The sequence below is a fragment of the Podarcis filfolensis genome (assembly GCF_964270895.1).
Source record: "Podarcis filfolensis genome assembly, chromosome: 8".
NCBI classification, from domain to species: Eukaryota; Metazoa; Chordata; class Lepidosauria; order Squamata; family Lacertidae; genus Podarcis; species Podarcis filfolensis.
In genome coordinates this window covers 28724257-28742964 of record NC_139611.1, presented here as the reverse complement: position 1 = coordinate 28742964, position 18708 = coordinate 28724257, and the positions used below count along the sequence as shown (strand labels likewise).

At 46.7% G+C, this 18708-nt stretch overlaps 2 protein-coding genes across 2 annotated transcripts; one reads left to right on the top strand and one right to left on the bottom strand.

The window, feature by feature from the left end:
• Positions 1-1455: 1455 nt before the first annotated feature.
• On the top strand, positions 1456-6302 carry LOC310769547 (group IIE secretory phospholipase A2-like). Its single transcript, XM_083629025.1, has 4 exons — positions 1456-1667; positions 3292-3436; positions 4504-4610; positions 5654-6302. Exons 1-4 carry the CDS (start codon positions 1505-1507, stop codon positions 5788-5790), a joined length of 552 nt encoding a protein of 183 aa, XP_083485151.1. The 5' UTR covers positions 1456-1504; the 3' UTR covers positions 5791-6302.
• Positions 6303-7938: 1636 nt separating this feature from the next.
• Positions 7939-18697, bottom strand: OTUD3 (OTU deubiquitinase 3). The gene is made up of 8 exons (XM_083628879.1): positions 18415-18697; positions 16898-17046; positions 15120-15232; positions 14344-14466; positions 13265-13381; positions 12700-12796; positions 11162-11340; positions 7939-10191 (listed from the first exon to the last, which is right to left on the bottom strand). The coding sequence occupies exons 1-8, from the start codon at positions 18600-18602 to the stop codon at positions 10015-10017; spliced, it is 1143 nt and encodes a 380-aa protein (XP_083485005.1). The 5' UTR covers positions 18603-18697; the 3' UTR covers positions 7939-10014.
• Between the last annotated feature and the right edge of the window lie 11 nt (positions 18698-18708).

The following is an 18708-nucleotide window of genomic DNA, read 5'->3' as shown; positions in this document are numbered from 1 at the left end:
GGAGATGCTAAGTCAATGCAAAGAGGAACAGAGCAGGAAGAGCAAACAGCCTCTTGCACACTGTGGAGGTTTGAGGGGCTATTTATGGAGACCTTTTTTGGGAGCCGCAAGAGGTCCTGGCTGGCACACACGCACCTGCAGGTGCCAGGTTGGCAACCCCCGGATCTTCTCAGTAGGCTTCGCTGATCATAGCACGAGGGGCAGAACGAGGCAGCAACAGGAGTGAAAGCTTGTCTCAAGAGAAGCTTCCTCAAGTGCAGGAAGACCACAGAGAGGAAGGCAATAGCACACCTTGCCCTGCATTCTGCAGATTCTTTTGGCGCAGTGTTTTACCAGCCCTTTGCACAGGACAGCAGAATCTTGATGCAACCTTCGTAACGCTGTGCAATTGCACCAAGGTTCCTTTTTGGCAGTGTTATGCATCAGTTACACACACTGAATACAGGTCTGGCCCTACCATTAGGCAGAAGGCAGTGGTGAACTCCAGTGACAGGGAGCAGCAGTGAAGCCTGTGGCCTGCCTTGCAGAAGCAGAAGAAAACACTATCCCATCACCAGTGTTTAAGTAAGATACCTGTCCAGCCAGGTTCTTTACACATAATTCTTTTTTTTTAAAATTCAGTTTTACACTATACATTTGAATTCAAACAATAACAGAAAACATCAACATATAGGATTCCCTGAATCCTTAGACTTCCCTCCATGGTTTCCATAAGCAAACTTTATCTGCTGCATCATATAATTTCTCCATTTTTCTTTTTTTAAAAACAACAACAATTTTTACCTTAGTTTTAAATACACTACAAGTGTTACTAAAATCCTGCCAAAGTTTTTAATTGTTTGCAGTGTTCTCTTAGGTAACTTGCAAATTTTTCCCATTCCTTATTAAAGTTGACCAGGAAAATCAGAAACCAGGAAGATAGAATCTTTACACATAATTCTTTGCACATAATTCATGTCAGGCACCAAATGCCAGATTCAGAGAGGAGGCGGGAGGTCATTGTCTTAAAAATGCACCAACGGAGCCAGTTCCTTCACTCCTTGCTAGTGTGTTTGCAGTGCACTGTCCCCCTCACCGCCTCAGTCCTCCTCCTCCTCCTGTTAAGAAGCAGTGACAAACCCGGTGGGAATCTAGCATAGAGCCTCTGCTGCATCCAGTGAGGTAGGCTGCAACGGAATGATCAGGAACACTTCCCAACCCATGTTGAAGTGTGTGAGTACACCCCGGTAGGCCCCAGTGAGGATCTGAAGACTCTCAGCTGGGTCCTCCGAGATCTCCTTCTTGGGGGAGGACCACGCCACCTCAAAAAGGAGCTTCACCACATCTCTCACCACCGTAGCTGTGACAAGTGTCCCTGGAATTTGGGGACTAGTTTGCCTCTATGGATGGGCACGTCCCAGGAACGCCTTCATGTACTCAAGGGCCCTTAGTGAGAACTGTCAATATTGATATATCCTTTCCTAAGGCTATGGAGTGAACTGGCACAGAACAATAGCCTGAGTGTATGTGTGTGAAAGAGTGCATGTGTGTATATATGGTATACTGTAGCTTGCAACTTCCTGACTTCTTCTGTCCTATTCTAAGGAACATTCATTTCATTCTACTGATTTGGACAAACCGTGCAAAGATGGGGTGTTCGCTTGGGGTCCTTCTACTTCTCCTGTGTGGTAAGTGCATGTTCAAGACAGTCGCATGTCTAAAGGATGCTAAATCTAAATTTTCTAATACCTCAGTACAGAAGAAGAGTTGCATTGGTCTGTTTTAACATTTTAGCAACCAAGATTCACACATGTTATTTTCTTTTCTTTTTAAAATTATTTTTATTAAGATTTTACAAGTTTTAGCATAATCAAAAATTCAAATTACATTTTCAGTTAACACCCACCCCCTAACTTTCCCCAGCTTCCCTTTCTGGTTTATAGCATTTTTATTTCTTCTGCTTATAATTTTATATGCCTTATGTACTAAAATTAAAGTTGTACCTCATCAATCTGTTCTTAACATTTTAACTTCATTTTTCTATTTTCTATTTATATTTGTCCGTTGTAAGTGTATTACTCGAATCCTACAAGTGAGTTCACTTCAATGCATTGTTTCTGTGTATATATCTTAATAGGTTCCCAATCTTTTTTGAAGTCATTGTTGTCCTTATCTTTGAGTCTCTCAGTTAGCTTCATCATTTCAGTGTATTCCATCAACTTTTCTTGCCATTGCTCTTTCACATATGTTATTTTCAAGGATAGACACTATACTTGTAATGACATGAACTGTTCTCATGTACGCTATTATTCTGTAGATTTTAGCAAGTGGTTAGACTGTTGACCAGCATTCCTGAAACTGTAGGGCTTCTCTCCATTATAGGAGGAACACATGAACCTAAAAGGAACCAGGGAGGGGTGATGAAAGAAAAGTTAGGGGAAGAAAATGCAAATTAAATGTATGGGGGTCAGGGAGAGGAATTGACAGAAGATCAGTAAAAAGAATTTTCAGGGTGGCAAACCTGAAATGAAAAATCCTTCTAAAACCAGATCACCCAATTCTGCCTGAAGTGGTGAAGGCAAATGAAAATAGTTCCAGAGCTAATGTCTTGTGCTTAGTCTGATGAAAGCTGAACTATGGAACTCCCTGCCTCAAGGAAATCACTGTGGCGTAGGTGATGTGTGATTTTTGAGCTTGTGTGTATGCTATTTCCAAAAGAGGGTTTAGATAGGGATGTTGCTCATTGCCAGCTGATGAGCCAAAAACATCACCCCACACCCTTTCAGTGCCATTTTGTGACTGGCAAGCCCTTGTCATTTTAAGCTCCTTTAGGTGGGCCAGAAATTCTGCAAAGCTCTGCTTTCAATCCATGCAAAGTTCAGGCTGAGCAGTGCAACAAAACAGGAGCACTGGGATTTCCCTTCCCTATGAGGAATGGTTGCAGCACTTGGGACTTCTTAGTTCAGAGACAAAGCGAGTGGTACATGACATGATGGAAGCATGTACAATTTTGCATGGCAAGGGGAAAGCGGATAGAGAAAAGTTTTCCTCCTTCTCTCCTAACACCAGAATGGTGAAGCTGAAAGTTGGAGGATTTGGGACAGATAAAAGAAAGTTCTTCATGCAACACAGTGTTAAACCACAGAACTCCTTCTAACAGGAAGCAGTCTTGGCCACCAGCTTGGATGTCAGTTTCCCATTGGGGCAGCTGCCTGGCCACTGTGAGGACAGGATGCTGGTTAGATGGACCCCCTTTGGCCTGATTTGGCTAAAGGTTCTTCTTAGGTTCTCAGGCAGGCTTCTTGCTTCCAGCTCTCTCCTTAGGAAGCAGCAACCTGATCCAGTTTGCGGATATGGTCCGTCAGCTGACGGGAAGGCTGCCCTCTCTCTTTTACAGTGGGTACGGATGTTACTGTGGACTTGGAGGATCCAGAAAGCCCATGGATGAAACTGACTGGTGAGCGGGACTCTCGCTGAGAACAAGGGGTGAGGGAGAAATGGGATTCCGTACTTTGCATTTAAAGGCAAACCTACCTAATTTGCACTCCCTGAAATGAAACACAAACGGAAATGCAGCCATTTTGAAATTTGCACTTTGACCAAATTTGCAGTGCCGTCCTTCATACTAGTAATGCATTCAAATATGCATGGGGGGAGTATGCATAAATATACATATATTGGTGGAAATAGCATACCAAAATGCATCATTTGTGGGGAAATTGCAGCACTTGCCGCCAATTCATGCTTTGGGGATGCTGATGAGGACTCTTAAGTTTTCTTCTTGTTTGGCAATCACTCATAACTAAGATTGTCTTAACAGTGAGTTAAGTGACTGTGGAGGCCAATTCTGGATCCACACATCCTTCCACAGTGGGGACATAGGTTTCTGGGCTAGAGTTGATCATGGTGAGGGATTGCCAAGTGTGCCTTCCTCTTTGCTCATTTCTCCCTTTTGTCCTGAGTTCAAGCATCTTCAAAGTCCATGACACCTTTGGTAAAGGCTGTTCTCCAATTGGAGTGCCCACAAACTAGTGTTTCCCAATTGTTGGAGCAGGTGGTGCTGTGGGCTAAACCACTAAGCCTCTTGGGCTTGTTGATCGGTAGTTTGGGGGTTCGAATCCCCACGATGGGATGAGCTCCCGTTGCTCTGCCCTAGCTTCTGCCAACCTAGCAGTTCAAAAACACACCCATGCAAGTAGATAAATAGGTACTGTTGCTGCGTTTTGGTGTGCTCTGGCTTCTGTCACGGTCCTCCGTGCTCCAGTAGTGGTTTAGTCATGCTGGCCACATGACCCAGAAAGCTGTCTATGGACAAACTCCGGCTCCCTTGGCCTGAAAAGCGAGATGAGCGCCACACCTGCCACATCCTCTGTGAAAATCAGTCTGGATTATGGGGGCATCATCCAGACTGATCCCTCCCCCCAAAAAACCCTCTACAGTGTGAATAATAATGTACCTAATCTCTCTGTCTTAATTGTCTTCCTTCTTGCTTGAAGTAATCGATTTGATCTGTGCTGCTTCCAGGTGCTGCCATACCCACGATTGTTGCTATGGAAAGATGGAAAAACTGGGTTGCAGACCCAAACTAGAGCTTTATACCTACTTTGTCGGGAAGAGCAGAATCGTGTGTGGTATGTGTGAACATGGAGTATGTTTGGGGTGGCTGCAGATACTTGGATGAGAGCTAGAGATGGGTGAGAAAACCAATTCACTCCTGGGCTTCTCTGTAGGCTGTTAGAAGCTGACTGCCAAGCTGAAAAGGATTCCCCACCTCCCTGCTTCAAGGAAAGGTGTGGCAAAGAATTAGGAAGTTAACTAAATAAGGTAACTAAAGCAAGCAAACAAAAAGCAAACATGCAGGCACAAAGTCAACAAGGATGTGGGGGCTTTTCAGTGTATGGGCAGAAGTCATGGGTATGTCTAAAGTGCAATTGTCACAGACTGGTTGGATGCAGAGGAATGTTGGGAGGTCCCAGCTGGGGATCCCCCAGGGGAAGAAAGCTCAGAGCCAGGGGATTGGTGGTGGGACAATGATGAGTTGTCAGAGGGAGACGACTGGGAAGAGGAAGTGTCAAAAACTGAAGAGGTAACGGGGCTTAGTGAGCAGGGGGAGTCTGCGGCAGAGAGCAGTCCAGAATCAGAGCTAAAAGCTGCAGCAGGAGAAGGGGATGAGGGAGGCCAATAGGCAGAGAGCAGTCAGGCTGGTGAAGAAGCACGGGTGTTTCCTCCTGCTGCTGTGACAAGTTCCTCTCCTCTCTGGTCTTCCAGGACCAGGAGTGGCACAAAGTGAGAGGAGCAAAGGCAGGCACACTGGCAGAGTCTCAGATTGCTTGGGGGGAAACCCTGGAGAGGAGGAGACTTAGGCAGCTGTGGATGGCAGGGACTTTCAGTCTCCACAACAGCCTCATAGGAGCAAGACCTGCTGCTGTGCTCATTAGGCCTGGCATCCCTGTGCAGATCCTGATTTTCTAATTAAAAGTTAACATTTCTTGCTGTGTGTTATTTACTGCTGGCTCGCTCCTGACAGCAATGAGCTCTTGGCTCTCTGGGAAAAGGTATCTTGAGGCCAAGGGGGCACAGTTGGAAACGGTAGGAGACGCAAAGAGACAAGTGGATAAGTCCCACTCCTGGGATGTGCAGATCTATCTCAACTTTTGGCTCTTTTGTCTTCCAGGTGGAAGGACAATGTGCCAGAAGATGACCTGCGAGTGTGATAAAGTAGCCAGCTTCTGTTTCCAAAAAGCCACCTATCACATCAAATATGCCTTTTACCTAAACATTCTATGTAGAGGCCCCACGCCTCCTTGCTAGGATCCCGGAAAGGCTGCTTTCTCAACTGCCTTCCTGAAGGTGGTGCAGTTAAACATATCCTCTTGCTCAATGTTTATTTCATCCCATCATTTCTTAGAGTCAACCTTGCAGCGCCATTGTCATCACCTGACACACTTGAGATGCCGTGGGGGCCTCAACAACTGGGCAGGCCGCACCACTCCTACCTCTCCTGGGCCTCCAGTACCTGGCAACTTGGTCTGGGAGACGCTTGCCATTTTTATTTCCCACAATGCCCTTAGTGTCGTGTCACTCCAGGGCATTGTTGGAAATTTCAAGGACAGCTTCTCCACCTCAAGTGAGGCCCCCTCAGACTTGGAATTGACCCTGCCACCTGATCCGGCCTCAACCCCAAACTCGTTTTTCAAGTGACTTAATGATCATTCATCATTGTTTGTTCTTAGAAATGCTTGTAAGCCCCCCTGAGATCTATACTGGATGATGGGCAGTTGAGAAGCTGCAGACATGAGTAAATAAAAACAAATAACATGGAATTCATGGTCTCCTCCATAATTTCCCAAACCGGAACAGAGTATTTGAGGGGTGAAGAAAGCTGCAATGGAATCTCAGCTCGTCTGACACATACAGAAGAATGTTTGTAGGACTGAGCTACACTACTTTGAACTGCAGTTGGGAGGTACCTTTTTGAATGCTTCCCCTGCATTTAAGAAAAAGAAAATAGCAAGGAGAGAAGAGGTTCAGCACAATGAAGAGCAAGGTAGGGCTTTAGGGCTACTAACTACAATGACTATACTGTACTCTGCCTCCACAGATGAAGGCAGTTTTACCACTGAGAGTTTGTCGCATGTAACCAGTGAAGTCATGGACAGTAACCAAGCAGTTCCCACGAGAACCAAAAAGTATCCAGCTAGAAACTCCAGTGCAAGCAGATGAAGAGCAAGCACTACTGACAAGCGGAGTCTAATCTGTGATCCCAAAGTAGGCATTAAGCAGAATGAATACTCGTGGGATTTGCTGCCCTGCCTCAAAGGCTGCGCAAATGTCAAGACCAAATATTTATCAAGCCCAAACAGGTTAAATAAGGGATCTGCTCCCAGGAGGAAAGATATGCGCCAAACACTGCAGGCAGTGAATATTATTTCTAGAGCCCTGAAATGTTTGCTCCACTTGGCTGAGTTCACCAGATGTTTGCAGGCAAGGTTAGTTCAGGACAATGTTGATCTTGTCTTATGATTTCGTAAACAGATCCCAAATATACTCAAAAGAAGCTATGGTGTTTTGCTCATCCTTCAAATGGACATATCCTTTGCAAATTCTTGCATTTCAGTTGGCATTGGAATTTGATAAATCTCAGATTATACTGCAAGGTGGGCTAAACTGCCTGATGTGTTCAACACGTTTTTGCTTGGGGAACACAAAGGCCTTGCTGCCCCTGTTCTTCCAAGATATGGGTCAAACACTCTGCTATCTTCAGGATTACCCAGAGGCAAACCACTCCACTACATGTGGCAAGTGTGTGTGTGTGTGTGTGTGTGTGTGTGTGTGTGTATGTCAGGGTGGTTTAGTGACTAGAGTGCCAGACCAGGACTTGGAGACCATGGTTCAAATCCTCACTCAGCCATGAAGCTCCCTGGATGACCTCAGGTCAGTCACACTCTCTCCACAGGAGTGTCATGGGAATAAAGTGAGGGAGGGGGAATCATGTGGGTTGTAATCATATAGGAGGAAAAGGGGAGATATAAATGTAATAAGAAATAAGAATACAAGCAAAGAGAATATTAGGGCCTTGACAATGTTAAGCCTCTGAGTGGAAAATTCTTCCCAGAGGCACTCAGCAGCCGTCTTTTTCTGCACCACATAAAACTCTGATTTTTATCCCTGCCTTTGGTGCTTTAACTGCTTTTATTGCTGGTTTTTAGCGCTGCTTTCCCTTAGGTTCAGATTTTATTTTTTTTGCCCCTTGAACTTTCCTGCAGAGGCATGTGTTTCATGTGCCAATGGCAGTCGGGGCCAGAGGCAAAAGTGGGTGGGACAAGAGTGGGCATACAATTTGTGCATGCTGGGGAAAGCAGTGGCACGTGCAATCCTGAATGCCAGCGCAAGACCTGCTCTTGGGCTGTGGGCCACTGCCAGGAAGAACCACAGGCTTGTAAAAGGGAAACGTGGCTGTTTTAACTGGTTGATAGCCCCAACAAGGCCAATTTTATTTTGATAACCACAAAGATGCAGAACTTTTATCCCCTCCATTATCCACCAAACATATTTACAACCTCAAACCTGGATCTCTGCTATGGCTCTCTTTTCCAGAACGAAGAGGACTGTCATTACTTGATGTCACCGAGAGGAAAAGTTCTTGGGGTTGCTGAACAGCTGTCCAGATTGTTGGCATCATAGAACTAACTGTAAGGAGAACCTTCACCAAACTGTCCTGTCAGCCTAGCCTGGTGAGAGGCATGATTGACAGCTCTGGCATCAGCTTCCGTTCTAAGGGCAGGGGCAACCACTGCCTTTACAGCAGTCTTGGCCAAATTGCTGCCCTCCAGGTATATTGGACTAACAGCTCCCAAGTGGCCAAGGCTGCACTAGCAGCTTGCATCATGCCACTCCCAGTGGTCCTAAGCTTTCCCTCTGCCCTTTTTTAGTTGAATGGCATTTTTTAGTATGCGTTGGCTAAATCCACCCTTTGGCTTATAAGTATCAGAAGCACCAGAACCCTGTTTCCAAACCGCCATTAGGCAAGTGCCACATTTTCCAACTGTCGCAGCACTAGGATAAAAAAGTTGCTTCCATCCAAATTTTGCCTTCCTAATCAACCAATTTAGGCACACTAAACCCACTCTTTTTGGCAACTGCAGAATATACATATTGAAATCACACAAACCCTGTTCCACTCCAGTCAGCCTAGGAACTGGCCAGAGATGACAAGGATTGGAATCCAAAAGCAGCTGGTGGGATTGCGGGCGGGGGGTAGCTTCCCCTTCCCTGTAATATCTGCTGAATTAGCCTTTTAAAAAACCCAACTATAATAGAACTCTTTAGGGAGGAAAATGGGGTTTTTTTAGCGAACAAAATTAAGGAACAAGTGTCCCTTGGAAGTTTGCCAGTATAATTTCTTGGGTCTATAAATTTTAACATGATAAAGAAGTAATTCTTTAGTACCAAGTGTCTTTGGATGAAGGCCATGACATTCACAAGGAAACAAAACCGCCAATGTTCAAGATGAAAGTACACTTTGGGTCAGCCTTGTTTGCATCACATACTAGTAAGCTGGCAAGGATGGGGCCTGTCCATTTCCTCCCCATTGTTGGTGAAGTGGCCACAGTTGAAATCCAACTTAGGTAGCGCTGCTCAACCACTTCATACTCTGATTTGCCCACCCCCACAGGAGGAGCCCATCTCCCTGCATAAGTGCGGCAGGACTAAGAATCCCACAAGGGCAGGCACAAGATGAGATCTGGTCCTTCCCCTACAAGTCTGTAATGGTGGACAGCTGCCCAACCAGTGGTGTGACACAATTGTGGCCTATTCCTGCTAGGGGTGCAAGTGAGTAATTGATCAAACAAACCCTGCCGCAGATAGGAAAAGTTTCTCTACACTATCGGCCTGTCTGTATAGAATTTACTACTATGCACACAACCCACCACACACACACCCAGACACAAGCCACCATCATTTCCGTAGGCTAAAGTGCACGATTGATCATTGTCTAGAATTTAACAATATTGCCATGGGGAGAAGGATTGGGAGGAGAAAGCAACAAACTAACAGGCTCAGTACCAACTTTGGTAGATAAGTTTTCACTTTGGGATGTAAGTCAGAAGCAGTTTTCTTTTTTCCCTGCTGACTTTGCCAAAAAGAAGGTGTGTTCCTGAGCAAAGAAACCCTTTAAATCTCCTGCAGGCGGGGATCACTGAAAATAAGACAAATTGGGAAGTGGCCATGGAAGATTCGGGAGCAAATTTCATGAGCTCTGCAGCGAGAGGATCCATGATTGGGGATTCCACCCCTAAGGCCTCTGTTGTCCAGGCTCCAGCACAGGAACTGCTCAGCCATCCCACACCAGTGTTCTTGTGCACAACTGAAGAATTGTTTAACTGTCAGTTAAACAGCATAGCAGACACCCCTGTTCACAAAGACAGACAGGGGCGAAGTGTTTGCTCTGAAGAAGGTACTTTTGGGGTGCAAAGTTCAGCAGCCAGAGTTTCATTTTCCCACGCACATCAGAAATGGGGAAACACCATTAAGTCAGATGTTGAGAGCCGCAATGGTCTTCACCAGGGTGACCTGCGACTCAGACTCCATGGCGTTCTTATTATTGTCTGAGAGGTTGCTCTTGCTTCCTAGGACTTTCTGCCGGTGTCTGTCTTCCTGCCTTCGCTTCTTCTCCAGTCGCTGTTGCTTCTTCTCCTGCCTGTTGGACACCTGCCGGAGGGGAGAATTAGCAAAGCACTGAAGGAGGAGGAAGACTGTGATTTAGAGGGATCCCCTAGGTAGCAGAGTCTGGGGGTGCAAGTGTCAGAAGAAGGCAGGGACCAAGGCCTAAAAGGGGACATCAAGAAAGGGATGGACTTTGCCATTGTCATGGATGAGCAGGAGGAGAGAGTGGCAGCACAACAAGCAAATAACAAAATGACAGGAGCTGCTTCAATCATTCTGTGGGAACTAGGGCTGTGCAACAGCTTTGGCCAAATCCAGAAATGAATTAGGCCAATTTTTTCCCTGTTCAGATTGGATGGAAGAAGCAACAAATCGCTCTGGAGCAAATTAGGCTGTCCCAGACCGATTCATGGCAATTTGTGCTGATCGGTAGCTCAACACAGCACTCAGAAAGCCAGACAGTTTCCAAGCTGTTGCAGTTAACAATTATAACGCCATGCAAGAAGGACACCAGGGTTGGGAGCTGGAGGAAAGTTAGAATGCTATGAACAGGTCCAGACCAGATCCTATCTGGATTCACAAATCGGGACAATAGGAATTAAGGGAATGACTGATTTGGCAAGGCTGCAGTTTTAAAGATCACCCTTCCCTAACCTAATGCCCTGCAGGCAGTTTTGAGTACAATTCCCACCAGCTCTGGGGCTGATGGAGTCATGAACCTGAAGGACACAAGGTCGGGGAAGGCTGTTTTGGATGAAGCACATGCACCGTAGGGATATTTTTTAAAGTGATACCACAACAAGCCTGAGTGGAGTGTCTGGACAAGGAGCTGGATGGCAATGCTGGGAGGACAAGTCGGGAGAGAGCAGATCTCAGAATTTCTGCCTGGGATGTGACTCTGACACCATCCAGGCAGATTCCTCTGTGGAATCCCCCATTAAAAGTACCACTGCAAGGCAGGGGGAAACCTCAAGGCTCCCACAGAACTCCCTCCTCCCCCTCCGCTTCAAGATACCTTTGGTGCCTGCTTTTTACTGGCTTGGTTTCCTTCCAGCGAGCTCATTTGGGGCTTGTTGTTTTCTATTTCCTGGCTCCCAAAAATCCTAGTGCCACTTCCATTCTCTTCCCACAGGGCTGGCCTGGGATGCAGTTTCGGTCGGTTTGTCTCCTGGGCTTCCTGGGCTTTCTCAGCATCTAGGAGAGGGACAGTGAATTGTCAGAGACCCATCCTGGGCCAAGGGGGTGGACTAGATTGCCCTTGGGGTCCCTCCCCATTCCACAATACTGATTCTAGAAGATGCAATGGAGTGGGCCATTATTGTAGAGTGGCAGAGGGGAGGAAAGGGTAGCAAGGGAGAACCAGCAAACAGAAGGCTTAAGCCAGCCTGTCTCCCATCCATCCATTCCATCCTGCAAGTGGTTCCCCCCCAGGTGGGTTTTTTTTCCTGGTTGTGTAGCTGCCTGGAACAGGGTGTCTGTAAATGGGAAGCAGCAAGGAGGTGGGAGAGATAAGTACACCCCCACCCCCACCTGCCAGAGGAGGTTGTGGCAGACACCAACTTGGGCAGCTCTAGACAAGTAGGGCTATCAGTAGCTACTAGCCAGCATGGCTACGTTCTCCCTCCACTATCAGAGGCAGCATGTCTCTGAATAGCAGCCATTGCTGGAAACTACAAGAGGGCAGAGTGCTCCAGCTTGCCAGTTTCCTACAGTCATCTGGTTGGCCCCTGTGAGAATAGGATGGTGGACTAGACAGAGGTGGAATTAGAACAGTGTGACCAGTACTGCTACACTGGGGATCAAGCCTAGGGGGCACTACAAGGTGTTGCAACTATGATGTAGTGAATTGAACAGAAAGGAAGCTAAGAGGCAGGAGGCATGAAATTTTGGCCTCACACAGGGCACCACTGAAATTTGAAAGATCGAAGTCCACCCCCGGACTTCATGGACTCCCTTTGGCCTGATCCAGCACCCAGGCTCTTTTTAGGTCCTTATCCCTCCATATCTATTCCATCTCTCAAGTGGCAGGGCATGTCTGACAGGTGAGATTCATGCACCTGCCTCATAATTCTCCCTTATTTAACCTATCAGGAAGATGCTGTGCACACAATGGAAGACTGTGGGAATTGTAGAGTTGGAAAGGACGCCAAGGGCCATCAAATCCAAACCCCTGCAATGCAGGAATTTGGGGGGGGGGTCCTGCTTCCATGTTGCTTCCCTCCTTTATTTCAAACGGGCTGCTTTACTGTACAGTGGTGCCTCGCAAGACGAATGCCTCGCAACACAAAAAACGTGCAAGACGAAAGGGTTTTTCGGTTTTTGCGTTGCTTCGCAAGACGATTTTCCCTATGGGCTTGCTTCGCAAGACGAAAACGTCTTGCGACTTTGTTCGCTTTTTTCTTAAAGCCGCTTGAAGAGGCGCAGTTGCGATGGACCGTGCTTCGCAAGACGAAAAACATCGCAAGACGAAAAGACTCGCAGAACGAATTAATTTCGTCTTGTGAGGCACCACTGTAATTGGTAATTGTGTGGTAAGAGCAACCCATTACTCACGGAGCCTTTTCACTTCATTTATCTGACACACAACAAATATTGCAGAATCGATATTGTAGTCCTCCGTTTCAAGGATCCGGATGATTAAATCAGAATCCTGAAAAGCAAACAACATGTGCCAGATAGACAGTGAATTTTACCATTGTACAGCAGGCTTGTTTCCACACATAACTCTCTGTATTATACACCCAGGCAACCAAGAGGCGTTCTCAGAGTTCAAGAACATATTCTAGCAGGAAGAAACACTTAAGGAGGGAACGACGTATGGCAGATGAGGGCTGCAGCTAGGGGAGAGGGGGCTTAGCCTAGTGCCAACTAGGGGCACATTTAGCTCCCGGGGCTGAGGTTCCACCCGTCTTACAGCAAGAGAAGGAAATCTGTGGACCTCCAGACACTGTCAAGGGACAACTTTAATCATCCCTGACTACTGATGGGACTACTGGGACTGATGGGAGCTCAATTCCATTATCATCACCATCTGGGGGGCCTTGGGCTTCCCACCCCTCACTGCCTGAGAGGCACCTCCACCAGCATTTCCCCAAGCAAAGGAATGGCACAGGCTCACCAGGCAGCCGGTTGCATTCCGCACTTTCTGGACAGCATCCTCAATTTCGTCTTGGACTTCCTCTTCTGATTCTGCTTCCTCCTTCTCTTTTTTATTACATTCGTTTCTGCACAACATCTGGAATGACAGGAAGGCATTGCAATATGTCATCCTATGTCATGGGGGGGGGGCACGGGTGGATCGTGTGAGCAAGGCCTGTCATTTATTCCACTGAAAATATTTATAGGCCACTATTCAAACAAAATGGTTTGGAAAATATGGCTTACAAAATGGTTTACAGAAATACACAAATAAAACAAAATGGTTTACAGAAATACACAAATAAAACAAAATGGTTTACAAAAATTTTGTAACCCAAAATTGGCTTACATTTTGTAAACCAAAATGGTTTACAAATATATACACAAATAAATAAAGCCAGTGCCTTTCCGATGTAATCGGTCCCTCAGCAGGCAGACAAGAGAGCACCCAGGTGGGAAAGAGCCATGCACAGCTGCTCAAGGACTCCCCAGAGGCTTCTGCACATGGAAGTGTATGTGAGTGAGAGAAAGGGAGTGTCGGTGAATGTGTGTCTTCCACAATTTCAATTGGAAGCCAGAATTATTCCCACCTGCCCAGCAGTTTCTGGAAGGAAAAATCACCAGGAAACGGGCTAAATGATCAGAAGATGGTTGCAGCACTGTGTGAAACTAAGCAGCCACACGCTTCAGGGAGAGTATCAATTCACCTTTGACAGTGGGTCAGAGTACCTGGTACCTGCTATCAGAGATCCTTTTTTAGCTGGAGTTGCCAGGAACTACACCTGCTCCTTCTGCATGCCAAACAAGTGCTCTACAGCTGAGCTAGGTATCCTTCCTAAACCCTTATCTTACCCAGCTTGAATAATTAAATCATAGGCTCCCCCCCCCCCGGCTTGATCCATTCCACAACATCTGTTTAACAGGGTATGAAATCTGTTAAAATGCATTGCTTTTACAGCATCACTGTATTGCCAAGCTAAGCATCCACTGCTCAGCAAAAAGAGAAGACCCCATCCCAGGAACACCTCCAGAGAGTACCTAGCAGGGCCCAGAACCAACCTCCGTCTGTAGCCGGGCAGGAGCCTCAGAGTTGTCATTAATCTTCCGGACGCTGTCATAATGCTCTCCATATCTATATGCAATGTGCAGCTCTCGAGCGTTGCTTTTGTCTGTTCCACGAATCTGAGAAAGAAGAGTGGGTCGGGGCAGATGCATGATGAGAGATTGGTGCAAGTGGGGCTTTAAATCTGGATGCTTTCAAGAGCATTCAGCTTCCTCCAAAAGAAGCAATGCCTTTACTGAGACAAGTGCTTGCCATTTCCAGCGTGGATTCATGTGATTTATTGGTTTTACAGTTTCCATCTATCTAGCTCAGTGAAGGGTAGGCCCACAAGCCTCTCATAACTCTACCAAGAAGAACTCCCTTCTGCCAGTTCCCCCATCCAGCACCAAGATCCTTAGCTAGGATGTGTTTCATGGGTCAGCTGTGTCAGAAATACCAATAAAAGGAAAGCCCAAATTTGGAGAGACTGAAGCCCAGCTTATAAGTATGGCAGAGGATTTCAGGACCAAAGGAAATATGAATGGTGACATTACTCCAATGTAATATTTGTAACATTTTGTACCAGCCACAATTCCAAACAAGTTGTCATAGATAGGCCTATGTGGGGTGCACTGAATTAATCTAATCTAGATGCCTATTTTGCATAGGAAAGGGACTGCCCCCCATTCTCCAAATTTGGAAAATTATTGTTAGCCGTACTGCAACAGGAGGAAAACTATATATTAACCAGAGTAATGGCACATTATGACAAATTGAGTGTTTTGAGGCTTACCTGCCACAGAGGGGCATTGAGCTGGTGGATGACAACATTGACTTGATTGTTCTTTGCAAAGGCTACAATGGCATCGTTGCCAGCAAAAGTTCCAGGCTGTGCCAAATTGGCAACTGGAAAAGAAAAGAAGAGAGGAGGAGAAGAAATGAAACGTACATTGAAGGAGGACAAAAAGCAAATAAAAGAAAGATGCTACACAGATAAGGCAATGGCAACAGCACAGAACAAAAGACCCTTTGAGAAGGACAAGTGAAGTTGCCAAAGGGACAGTCACTTGGAGTAATGCCAGGCAGCCAAGACCTGCAGGATCCCATTCAGCTCTTGATGGGGTACATGGAGATGTTTTATCTATAAACCTGTGTCACTGACAACATTCACTCCCAATTTAAAGCAAATATGGGACTCTGAAACAGTTTATGACTATGTGTGGAAATATTAATGGTTCTCCTATAATGATAGAATGTGAATGTAGGCTGAGACTTATTCTGATCCAATGCATTGGAGTACACACATTTTTTCTTCCAAAGGCCTCCAAGTGTTGGTATGTATTGTATAGGGTTGCCATATTTCAAAAAGTAAAAACCCCAAGAGATATTGAGCGTCTAGCTTTTTTTAGACAAACCCCAAAGTTGTTGAGCTTTTTCTTACAAAAACGCCAAAAAACCAACATTTTTCAATTGACTTGCCAGGACAAACCACCGCCTTTCAGAAATTCCCCCCTTTCATCAATTCTGCCTTTGAGATCCCCGGAATTATTGCAGCCCTAGTATTGTACACAAGTCCCACAATTCAAACAGGCTTCCTTAACTTGCCATCTTCCAGATGTTTTGGAAGATTCTCAGCGGCCCCAGACAGCAACTGTGGAAATTATAATCCAAATATTTGGAAAGTGGCAAGGTGAGGAAGGCGGAGTTAGACAAGCATTTTTAATAGTTCAACAGCAACAACAGTAGTAGCACAGCAGGGCGAGACAAACATAAGAGCACAATAGGAGAATATATATTAAACTAAATGCCTGGGAAAATAAAAACAGACATGTCCTAGGCAACCTTTCTAGGTTTTGAATGTGACCTCAACATTCAGACCCTGATGCCAAGCCATAAAGCAGGAGTGGCTAACTCCCATCAGGCCCAAGCAAGAGTCAGGGATGCCAGGAATTGCAGTCCAGCACCCTCTGAGGGTCACAGGTTAGCCACCCCTGCAACGGAAAGCTTTAAATATAAGCACCAGCACTTTGAACAGAGCTTAGAACCAGTGCAATACACAGGGCTGTCTTAAGCATATCTGGCGCCGTGGTGCAAAGATACCTCCGGCACCCCGTTTCCCAGAGTTGTTGACTTGTCGACCTTTTCCAAGCCTCTGCGGAGATCACTCTCCTCCCACGGAGGGTTGGGAAGGAAGCTGCAGCCCGCTAGTCATATAGTTGGCAGGGCGCAGTTTCCATCCTAAGCCTCTGCAGTGATCGCTCTCCTCCCGCGGGAGCTTGGGAGGCAAGCTGCATGCCCGCCAGTCATATGGTTGATGGGGCACAGCTGACGGGCGTGCAGGGAAAGGAGAGGCCGTCGGCAAACCTGCGCAGCTCCTCCACTCGCTGGGGCGCCCCTGAGAAGCCAGAGACCTGGCACAACGCGCCAGTAAGCCCAATAGGAAAGACGGCTCTGGCAATACATATTCCTGCTGGCTGATCCCACTTAGCAGCCTAGCAGCCTGTATTTTGGACAAACAGCACTCAAAAGCAGCAGTAGGCACAACTTCCGCCTCTCACAAAGGGCACCCACCGTGTTTCTCAAAAGGAACATCATCCTCCACAAAAGGCTCAAAGTCCTCCCGTTGCTTTATCATGTAGTCCACAGTTTCCTGGCGGTGTTTGAGGTGGTCTCGGGAGTGACCTTCAAGCTGGTCCCCAAGAGCCCGGAACAAGCAGTTCCTGTGTGAAGACATGATGCCCAATTGAGTTTGTCTGAAGGAGATTTGTCAAGGGGTGGTGGAGTAACATCATGGTCCTTGGTTTATTAACAATTCAGGACTGAATCAACACAGGCCCATAAGAAGCTGTCTTACTCCGAGTTAGGCCACTGGTGCATCTAGCTTTACACTCATAGGCAGCAGCAGGTCTCCAGAATTTTCCACAGGGGTCTCCCTCAGCTCTACCTGAAGATGCCAGTATTGATCCTGGGACCTTTTGCATGCAAAGCAGGTGCCATGGTCTTACTAAGCTTTTTTGTCAAATCACACTATACACTATACAAGGTTTTCCCTCCAGTACGATATAGATTTGGATGTCTGTCTAGCCAAGCATACGTCCCTGATCCTCACATTTCCTTTTATGTGTTTATAATCATCATACTGCTTTTTTAAGGATCCCAAAAATACCTTAAACTTAAGAACTGATACCTGGGTTTGCTTATTTCCTCCTCTATCCCAATCCATTTTCCTTTTGTGCTGCACCCAGTGCTTTTTTTCTTTAAAAAATGTTTAGGAGTACTGTGCTGTACTCTCATTTTGACTCAAGAAAGTCACCATTTTCTAGTTCAAATCGGGGAAAATACAGTAAATGGACAAAAGTACAGAAATTCACAAAATGTTTAGGGGTATGCGTCCCTACAGAAAAAAAGCACTGGCTGCACCTTTTTAGACTGCCAGCCTGGGAACAGGGAGAGTCTTTTTTTCCCTTTTAAACTTTTTAGAGCATTCTGTAAGCTATTCTTGCAAGCTTTTTTTTGGCTAAAAAGCAGGAGAAAGGTTCTTTGCATAAAAAAATAAGGTAGAAATGGATAAAGATGGCAGGCCTTGGAGAAGGAGCAGGGAGTATAATTCTGCTTCCTTTTCCAACTTGCTCCTTTAATGCATCTAAAGAAAACAAGGAAATTCAACAGCAGCTTTTTTCCCACAACTTCCTACTATGGAGAGAAGGAAAGCTTTACATGCCAGACTCCTGACTGTCTTGAGCTTGATAAAAGCACAGGGGCCTTTTAAAAACGCCAGAAAATAAGCTGACAATATTAAAGAAAGGTATTAGGAACGGGGTCTTGGCTCAGAATGTTTGCTGGGCCGTATGGGCGGAGCCACTGCGAGTGGGCGGAGTTTGCTTCTAGACATCAAAGTTGAGGGACGGAACAAAGCAACCACCGGCGCCTCAGCTGCAAAGGCCGTGGCTTGGAACCCTCGCGAGCAGAGGGCGGCTGTGGGCGGGGCGTGGGGGTTGTAGGCGGGTGTAGCTTAGATCTGCCTCTCTCGAGCAGGAGCCGTTGCGGTGGGCGGAGTTTCAAAGCTGAGAGGGCGGGGCATGGCTCACCCGTCGCCCGGCACCTCCCTGAGGCGCAGCCCGAGCGCCTGCAGCTGCCCGGCCAGGCCTCCCTCGCCCTCGGCCTGGGGTCGGTTCCGCCTTTCGCGCGCCAGCGCCCTCCGAGCTGCTCGCTCGTCCCGTTTCCGTTCCGTCTCCGCCTTCCCCGGCCGGGCCTTCGCCGCTTGCTTGCGGGACATCGTCGCGGGAGAGCCCGAAAACCGGCTCCTGTCAGTCGGCGGCGAACGCTGTTCTCGCTACTGCGCCTGCGCGCCACGCCCACTTCCGCCTGACGCGGAAGCAACT